The 10642-nt window shown below is 43.0% G+C and overlaps 1 protein-coding gene across 1 annotated transcript in view; it reads right to left on the bottom strand.

Moving 5' to 3' along the window:
- ugt8 (UDP glycosyltransferase 8) overlaps positions 1 to 9263 on the bottom strand; it is a 28341-nt gene extending 19078 nt beyond the window's left edge. The window contains exons 1-2 of the mRNA XM_084046603.1: positions 9121 to 9263; positions 3543 to 4375 (exon numbers count right to left, since the gene is read on the bottom strand). Coding sequence (XP_083902729.1) covers positions 3543 to 4373 — 831 coding nt within the window. The 5' untranslated portion in view covers positions 4374 to 4375; positions 9121 to 9263. The remainder of the gene's footprint in view (positions 1 to 3542; positions 4376 to 9120) is intronic.
- Between the last annotated feature and the right edge of the window lie 1379 nt (positions 9264 to 10642).

The following is a 10642-nucleotide window of genomic DNA, read 5'->3' on the forward strand; positions in this document are numbered from 1 at the left end:
GAAGTATCTGTTGAGCTCAACCTTTGGACTGCTGCACTGCATTTGGTTCTAAATGAACCTTGACTGATTCATAAAACTCCTTGAACAAACACTGAATGACTTGAACAGAGGGGAGACCCCTTTTCAAGGGAGGAGAACAGGGGGAGGACCCCTTTTCAAAGGAAATTCTTTTAAAGAAAACGTTTGTTCATAATAATAATAAAAAGTAAACAAGAGAGTTTGAGCCAAAAAGGTTGAACACTGAAATGCTCTGTAATCCTTGCTCTAAATGTGACATGTGCACCTTCTCTGTTGCTCTGTGAAATCTAACCAGCTGTTTAACACGCAAACTCTCACTCACTGTTCAATAGACTGATTTTATATTTTTTTTATGTTGATAGCCTGTGTATATCAGCCTGTGTATATCAGTATGACACGATTTCGTATAGACACACATGGCCAGAAATACCACATTTTAATGCAAATGTTTGTCTATTCTACTTGATAAATCAGTAACTATCCCGCAGAGATTACAATTATCCCCAAAAAAAGAATTCAGTTGTGTCTACTGTCTTACTCTCTACCCTGCCAATGCTCACTGATCTAAAGCCAAAATGCCGTGACACTAATCTAAAAATGAAAAACAATCATGGATTACTCATTCATTATATTGTCAATCTGACCCTTTGGCTTATCACTGATTAGCCTACTATAAAGGCCAATCATTTATTTATTTATATGTGTATTTTGAAGATGTTTTCCTTTAGATTTTTAAATCCTATGCAATAATACCTTATCATCTACAGTACGCTAACTTAGCACCGAGATAACATGGCTTCAGTCAACAAATATGTGTTAATGGTAATTTGATTTGGAGCTATCAGATACAGTAGCGCTCGATCATAGCATATCATGATCTAGTTTATCAGCACAAAGAAAACTCCTTAAAGGGATAGTTCACCCCCAAAATGACTTCTCTTCTATCGATTAGTCACCCTATGGAGACTTGAATTCATGGATATTTTTTTGTATTTGTCGCATTCCTAAGCCAATAATTTGATACCCAGTGGACCGGTAGGCAGCTGTTCCTTTAGGAGACACACTCTTTGTGTCTCCTACCGGAACCGCTGCCGGTCATCAAATTATTGGCTTAGGAATGCGACAAAAACTAAAAAAGGTTTTGGGGGTGAACTATCCCTTTAAGGCTAAATTAGACGTTAGTTTTGCCGAGTGTCACTTCGGCTTCACTGCCTAACACTGAGGCAGTGAAAATTTCAAAAAAGGAATATTTCAAGCCTTGGAAAATTATGACAATAGTGAAGTGAGGTCTCCTCCTCCTGAAGGAATGTTGAGTATGTTAACCCAGCATGCCATTACCCAGTCAGTCAGCAAAAAGACTTGGTCACTTAGCTGATGGGGGGGATGATTCCAAACATCATGAGAAACAGAGGAGGACTCAGTGTAGAATGAGTGTGTGTGTGTGTGTGTGTGTGTGTGTGTGTGTGTGTGTGTGTGTGTGTGTGTGTGTGTGTGTGTGTGTGTGTGTGTGTGTGTGTGTGTGTGTGTGTGTGTGTGCGTGCGCACGCACGCAATGCGTACGTGCATGCGTGTTTCTGACCCGTACCATGTTTTGGGACAAATTGTGGAAATCAACAAGCTGGTTGGGGTGCAATTTATGTCCCCAGTGTGTGCGGGTGACGGGTGTACATGCGTGCAAGGAATATTGCACGCATGCAATCTCATTTTGGAATGGTGGGAGAAGGAACATGCATTAAGAATGGGAGAAGGGGGATGGGAGGGGTCGCCATATTTGAGTGATGGAAGGCGGAGGACAAGGAGGAGGAGGGAAGAGAATGGTCCAGCTGCGGCAAATCAGGCCTGGCCCTGGCACAGAGCAGCCTCAGGGACACACTGGGTCCCTGTGTCCCCGCAGCGCGGCCCTACTGTCCCTACAACGCAGCCTCAGTGTCCCCATAAAGGAGTCTCAGTGTCCCCAGAGCTCAACGGAAAACAATGGCTTCGTTCTCCTTCCACTTCCATTATGACCCCCTCCACCCCATGCTACACAATGCTGCCTATTGGCTGGAGTGGCATTCCAAAGCCCCCCGCAGTAGATACCGCCGGCCCTCGTCTCCGTCCAAACAAATGGACTAAACCCCTCTCGCCACCCGCCTCTGTTCTTCTTCTTCTTCTTCATGACTCGACCTCCCTCCCCCTACTGTGCCTCCATTCACCCCTAGACCCAGGCGAACTTGACCCCAGACAGGACGAGTCAAAGCCCAGCATCATCCATAATAATCTGCTTCCTGTTGATACGACTCGAGAACATACAGTAAGAAACCAAGTGAGAAGAGGGAGAGAGACTGTGTCCGAAATAACTCGCTACTGACTATATAGGGCACTATATAGTGATTACTGTATGCAATTTTGTAGTTGTGTCCGAATATATAGGGAATAGCGATCATAATTATATCCAATATAGTGGACGCATCCTATCTCATAATACATTTCAACATCACAAAGCCTACCATCATGCATTGCGCTGAAAGAAGAATGCCAACATTTATTCTGGCATGCAAAATGTGTTTTATAACTCACTTTTATAACTCCCTATATACTGTAGTGTGACTTTGAACACAGCCAAGGAGAGGGAGAGACAAGAGAAGACCAGCAAGAATACATTGGAAAAAGAAGAGAGAAAAGAAAGGATCACATGCAAAAAATCAGCTTTTTAAAAAATCAAAAATCTCTTATTTTTTTTTTGAAAAAAAGAGATAAAGGAGGCAGGTTTGTGGAGGAGGGGGTAGATGCTGAGGACGCAAGAACACAGGAGGGATACGTCAATGGATAAATGTGACATATGTATTTGTGTGTGCGTGTGGACTGACAATGAGGTCCGACAGACATGTGGTAGCCAAGGCATTGTGAATGAGACAAGAGGTGGATTGATTCCATCCATGAAAACCACCATTCTCCTGAGCAGGCTCTGCAGGGCTACCACCAGCTTTCCCTGCAATGGATTCATTCATGCCACGTTCTGAATAATTAATTGGCATTTGTCAATGAGAGGGACATTTGACTGCAATTTGCTTGAGTTTAAAAAGAAGAAGAGAAGAGGATAGGTTTCTCCCCAAACTCCCCGTGGAACATAATGAGGCTTTGCATCCCACACGCATAACTACAGATTTGAGTAATGTGATAGTCAAACCTGCCAAGTACCCAGTTATGACATATTAGTATCATAAAATGGCATTATACTTCTTACTAGATAGTGCCTTATTCAAAATGTGGGCAGACACTTGTGTTGTGAGTGTTGGCGATGGCAAAGAAACACAAATGACAGATTATAGAGTAAATTAATGAATTAGTGAAAACGAATTATCAATTTGTAAACGAACTGAAGTAAATGAGGCAAGTTTATCACTCATGTTGTGAGGGTCAGCAATGGCAAAGAAACACAAATGACTGATTATCATAAAGAAAAGACAAATGAACGTGAACCCTGTGTGTCCCTCTGTTTATATTTTTCTATGCATTTTGTTCTCTGTCCGCGTCCTACTGACCTGTGGAAGACGGTTGGGAGGCTTGGTCAGGATGCCCCCTATGTATACAACATGAGGCAGGGTGGGCCTGGGGAACTCCAGAGCCAAGTCGGTGCACAGCATCCACAGCCGGCTGCCTTGTACCAAGTCAGCCATGGCTACCTGGGGCTTCACCCCGTATTTCCTCATGATCCGATCATACTTGGGGAGTGCAATATAATGGACCCCGAAGCGCGACACCAGGTAAACGGCCGTGTTGGAGATCCGCTGGAAAAGCGACATGCGGTCTGTCAGCAAAGAGTTGAACTCGGGGACGTAGGACAACGGCGCCGGGGCCCCCACCTCGGCGGGGTACCACAGTCCTGTGCTGAACACGGCGTACTGGACGCCCAGGATGTGGGCGAGCACAAAGCCACACATCTCGTTGGGGTCCACCAGCAGCAGGTCAAACTTGGCCTCCTTGAGCCGGGTCATGGTCTCCACGCTGCCGACTACGGCGTCACAGTTCTGGGAGTAGTGGTCCAGGATGTCAAACAGCTCCAGGAACGTCAGTCGACCCGAGAAAATGTTGCTGACCTTGGACTGGAGGAAGTTGTCCGCCGTGGTGCTGTTGAAGATCCCCGGATAGCGCTGGAAGTGGTAGTGAGGGGATGGGGGCACTTCCCGGCCCTCCGAAACCAGGAAGTGCGTCTCGTGGCCCTCCTGGTGCAGTGCCGTGGCCAGCGTCTTGAAGATGTACAGGTGGGATTCAAACATGATGGGCGGGACGACGATGACCTTAGCGGCCCATAGTGCACTGGGGCAACAGCAGAGTAGGCCGAGGAGGAGTAGGAGTAAAGGAGGTAGGTGCATGGCTGGAACACAGGAGACAGGAGCAATGTTAACTGTGTGTATGAATTCAAAATGAATATAAGTCGATGACAAAAGTGAAAACATGTCACCGTCACTAAGCACACTTTGAACCTGACAAGATTTTTTTTTACTGTGATTTATAATCTTTTATACTGCCTCTCATAACGAGAGACTTGACTGCGAAAACTCTGCTCGCCTTTGGTGAATGACTTCATCACCATACATCAAATCTTCAAAGGAGTCTCTAACTTAAGTTACTATACATGAGGGTAAACGTATTCAATCCATTGAAGTCAGAGCTGAACTTATTAATGATTATAAGAAGAGGGACCGGCTCATTCACTTTGAAGCTTTACCTTATTTGACCCTCCTGGTCTACCTCTCATGATACACTCATCAGAAGGGATTATTGACTCATAAAGGTCATACTACTGTATATGCTTTATAATCTTTATCACACTGGTTCTCAAAGTGGGATCTGGGGACCCCCACGGGTCCTTGAGGGGGTTCAAGGGGCCTCCAGCAAAATGAGGAACTGTTTAAACACTTAAACTCTATTTTATATTCCGGCTATTCAAAATAACAACACAACACATCCCATCGCGATGAGTAGTGAGCTATTTTTGAAAAATCTTGACAAATCTTATCTTTTGGGGGTCCCACAACCTGATACAAAATCTTTTCAAAAGTGGGTCCGTGGGCAAATAAATCTGGGGGTCATTGGTATGAAAATGTTTCAGAACCACTGCTTTTGTACTTTTACCATAATACTGTATACTTTAAACTGGGGAATACCGTTTCTGTCAAAACTGTTGTCGCCTCAGTTACATCATGTACTGTCTCAGACAGTGTTGTGAGGTGGCTTTCATAAAATGCGCGCGTCTCACGTATTCACCTTTTGCCCTCGTCCTCGGTGCTTCACTTGCCCACCTCCATCGCTCCTCTACCCTGACTGTGTGTACGGTCATCACTGACATGGCGTGGGTAGCACCAGCGTCATTCTAAACCTCCGGACACACTCTCTACAAATACAAAGAGCCATTATCGTGTCACCATGTTCTATGTGCCCACACTCATTCTGCCCCTCTCTGTTCAATCATCTACACTTGAAAGCTGATGTGAAGAGACCCAGAAATCGAACGTCTTTTGTTGATTTTTGATAGCTAACTTGTGGTATTATATCATGTGTGTGGGTGTGACACCTACAGGCCTGTGTTTGGCTTCTGCATCAAAGCTGTGCGTCAGACATTCCTTAGGGACAAATGTGAGCTGTGCCACTTAGTCATACTCTAATGTCCTACACTGTTGTAATACCTAGAAAGCAGGATATTCACCCCTTTTTATATTCTATTGTAAACTATGTTTAGCATGGGTGAATGAAAACTCACCTTCAGTTTAGACTGGTAACATAAGACAGCTAATCCTGGTTTAATTACATTTTGTCAATTCCATGCATACATTTTCCCTCTCACTTCTTATTCTGCTGCAAATAAGTCAAAGAATTAACTTCAGAAAAGAGTGAAACTTCCTGTTAGCATTACTGTTACCACAGAATCTACGTATATCAAGTGGCAGAGTCCATATGACTTCTGCTGACACCTTCTGATCTGAACTAGATTATATACAGTAGTGCATCAACCATCTGTTTATTCACTATATGGGGTTTCTCTCCACAGACAGCTGGGGCTTGGTGGGGAGGGGATTTACTGTGTCGGCCATTTTGTTTTAGCATTGTTCTGAGGATATCATTACAAACACTTCTCTGTCCAGACTGTTGACTGTAACCATGGAGACCAGCCACCATCTATACTGAGGACTGTGATGCGTCATGACTTAAGTTACTAATGACAAGAGTCTGGTTACCCACCACACACGGACTGCTGAGGAAATCATATGGCCAATGAGAATTAAAGGAGAAAACAATGATCCATTAATTAGAGGACAAAGCAGAGGTGGAAAATAGCAAACAAAACTTAAATGACGTTTTACAGAAACAGACGTCTACATCAAATGCTGATTAAATGTGACTTTTGTCTATTACACAACACTGAATATGCAGTGGGTTCTTCCTTTGGACTAGCTTCATTTTTTAATATAGCCTTATAGGTCATTGGTTCTCAAAGTGGGCTTGACATTAAAAAGTTTGAGAAACACTGCTATAGGTACTCCAAACAGGTCAGCTGCACTGGGTGTTAAAGCCAATTCCAAAGTGTGACCAGAGTCTGTAAAAAGTCAATAAATAATATATATTATGACTACCATGTGATAAACCGCAATAGTCTGAGCTGAGCTAAATTCCTTTCTTCAATAACATGCACACACTGAACACACCACACATAGCCTCTTACTTACAACAAGGACAAAATAACCTACATTTCATTGATTGTCTTATCATGTTCCGTAAACTCATATATCTCATCAGATTAGATCTTGCAATTGATTATTAAACATAAAACACAGTTTTACAATAAACAGCTAGGCCCTACAGTATTGGAAATCATCCATTTAGGCAGACGTAATGGCAATTGCAGTGATAATCTCTCCCTCGTATCCTAATCTAGATGATCTACATTCTCTCCATCCATTTAGTTGAGGGAGAAGCCACAATGCTGAATTCACAATGTGACTTAATTAGCTTAATCTGTCCTGCAGAGAGGAGAGATGTGACTTCTGACCACTGATTAAGTTAGTCAGTTAGACATTCGTCCAAGTCAAGTTACAACCTCATATCACATGGTGCAAGTCTGCAAGATAAAGCCAATCTCAGCTCTCTGTGATTAGTAACCTACAATTGCCTCCCTTGAGGGGTTAAGCATCATCAGTTATACTGTAGTGTACCTCATCGTACAGCGGTGTTGTGTGCCGAAAATAGCAGATCGGCTATTTTCATCTCGCGGCACCTTTGTACAATTAGAGTAGCCGACGCCATGCTGCATAGCCAAGTGCAATTAAAATGTTAACAGGTAGGCCTCTCTACGTGTTTGTCTCTCTATTTCTTAAAGACATCTTTAGATATTTACATTTTTTACTGTAGTATATGATACAGCAACATTCAAATGCCTACTGTATTCCTCAAAGGCAATCTTCATGCTTTGAATGCATGACAAGAGAATGAGGAAATATTCAAAGCACCTTGTTTATAATGGCAACATAGCTGCTGTTCTACCCCTTCTGTGACTTTTGTCCATATTCTTTCTTGCTTCCCTTTTAACTATTGTATTATAACGTATATAACTTATCGTATTTTGCAATTCTGTTCCTTTAAAAAGGTGAATTAATTATTATTATTATTATATATTATAATAATAATAGGCTAATAATAATTACAGATCCATCACTCACACTCTCTTGCACACACTTTTTACAGATATATTATATATGTTAACTCTGGCAGAAGGTTTTAAACCACAAGAACACACACAATGATGATCCAACATTGACAGTAACTAACTCCACCACTATCACTGTGATCAAGGCAATGCAAGTGTAGGTCATGGTGGTGATGAGGACATATAGGCTAATGTTTAGGCCTGCATTGATCAAACCCTGGCTGGTGAAGTTAAAGTCTACACAGTAGGCTACACACAATGACAGAACTCAGGACTGTGCAAACTGTGAAATATGTTCCTAACACAGTGATGTAATAAGATATTAGTTATCCCATTCTTATCCACGTATTAGGACCAAAGGCAACATAGGTGCACTCTAGTAGTGTGATAGGCCTTCATCCTGAGAAGCCTGCATGCGGTCATCCACATTTGTTGCCCCAGGCCACTAGATGTACATCAGTCTGTATGGTTTACCACACTTGCTGATAATAGGCTACAGGTGGTGATAACTTGTTTCTTGATAACTTGTTTTTCACCCACATTCCACAATTGTCTTTTTCTGCCCTTACTACTTTTCTAGACCATTTTACGGGACTCTGTACTTTTCCTGTTTGTTTTCCCATTCACAGAAACTAGTCAGACTGGCTCCAAGTGTTGCTACTTGCCACTAAATAAAGCAGATAAAGTAGGTAAGACGAGATGGCAGCCACGGTGAGCCACCATAAACAAGTAACGCCTGCAGCCTGGGAACACCTTAAAAAGTTGGAGGGCAGCTTTGTGCGGTCACTCACTCCTCACCCTCTCAACTGAACATTTACCGAATGATTCTATATTTGATATTTGAATGATTATATAGCTTATGTTTGCTCATAATTTAATTATCCAAGGCAAGACCTGCCCGGCCAGTTTCGAGTCATAGCCTATCATATATCGAATCGATCTGCAGTGCCAATGTTCTCACAGTCAGTCTTGTGCCAACAGAAGATAAGATAAATAATGTTGACTATTCGGATGTCACCGCAACGCCTTATATAAATATCAGGTGGCCGATCCGCCTTGCCCTGTCTGTCGTCCTGACAGACAGACAGGACGATGGATGGTTCATCGGAAAAACACGGGAACCAAAGCTCTTTGCCTTAATATAGCTGCCTGCTACACTTGAGGCACAAGAGGTTTCGAATACCTCTCTCACCTGAACTGAGATCGGATCACCCCCCCAAATGGCTTTGGAAAGGTGCACACAGTACTTTCATTGTTGTCCTCACCCCCCATGGTCATTTCTAAGACAAGAGACAACTCCAAATGGACTATTTTGCTCAAAACAACCGCAACAACGAGTTCTAAGACGCTAGAGCCGTGCACCTGTTGCGGAGGAGCGCAGCCAGCACGGTCTAAACAAACACCTGTAAGAATCTTACCTCGTTACTTGGATTTAGATCCTGTGTGAGAGAAGTAGTCCGGGGCCCAGAACAGATCTGTTACTGTACTTGTGGGGAAGCCTATTAAAAAGTGCAGAGAGAGAAGAGTAAAAAAAAAAAAAAAAAGGCTGCTTGAGGCAACACATAAATGTGGTCGAAGACGAGTAAAAGGGGACATCAAACTCACTGTATCTTTCAACAGGGGCGGGCCTAGGGACCTGCTCAGTGTTGTCAGGGGCGGAGTGTCACAGAGGAATGGGACTCAGTGGTTGGCCGTGAACATGACAAAGGGGGAGGATCTGCCTATACATTATAGCCCTACCTGTGACAGGTGGTGCCATGCATGCATCACCCACCTTTGCACTGTAACTGTTCTAATCTATATAGGATAATGATATTGGCTTTTGAATACCTTAATGGAACTTGGTGACATAATGTACGATATCCCTGTGATATTATGTAGCATTTCAGAATGTATTCCAGTAGGCAGCATGTTCATCTGTAAATAGCCTAATGTAAGCTGAGTCTGAACGACTTGGGGTAAACATATGTGATGTGAATATCTCTCTCTCTCTCTCTCTCTCTCTCTCTATCTCTCTCTCTCTCTCTCTCTCTCTCTCTCTCTCTCTCTCTCTCTCTCTCTCTCTCTCTCACCCCGCCCCCCACACGTGTGTGTGTGTGTGTGTGTGTGTGTGTGTGTGTGTGTGTGTGTGTGTGTGTGTGTGTGTGTGTGTGTGTTTGTGCATGTGCGTGCGAGTGCTGTGTGTTCATAAAACATTGATGAAACAGGTCTGCAAGATAAAGTTCCTATCCATGCTAGAATTCACCTCTGGAGTGCAATTAAAACCATATTGGAGAAAATGCTTGGTAATATCTCTCTTGAAGGTTTACTTTCCCATCACTATTGTGCTGAGTAACACATTATCACCATCTGTAGCAGTCCTCTCCGCATGTGATTGAATGTGCGTGCGTGAACACATGCATGCATCTGTCATGTGTATATGCTAAATATGTCACTTTCACACACAAACAAAACTGTCCACCTTGCATTCCTGATGAAGCTCGCATAATATGCTCAATAACCTAGTCTTACTAAGACTAAGTTATTGTGCTTTACAGAGTTTTATTTCTTGAAGAAAAAGAAAAAAATAATCTAGGAATACTGGCCCAGATTACATTACTTGAACCACCTACTGTGGCTCATTGTTGGAGAGTGCACCTGCAGGGCAGGGTGGGAAAAGGGGGTTGAGTTAGATCGCCTTGGGCAATGTATATAAGGGAAAGATGGTTATCTGGCAAAAGGTAGTAAGGAGGGGAATAGTTCACTTGTGAGTTCAATGTGATTATGCTGACCCAAGAAAATGAACTATTTTGTAAACACACACACACACACACACACACACACACACACACACACACACACACACACACACACACACACACACACACACACACACACACACACACACACACACACACAAAACATAAACACGCATAGACAATGCAATGTAATTTGGCCTAG

Source organism: Gymnoscopelus microlampas, assembly GCF_963454915.1.
Source record: "Gymnoscopelus microlampas genome assembly, chromosome: 2".
NCBI lineage: Eukaryota > Metazoa > Chordata > Actinopteri > Myctophiformes > Myctophidae > Gymnoscopelus > Gymnoscopelus microlampas.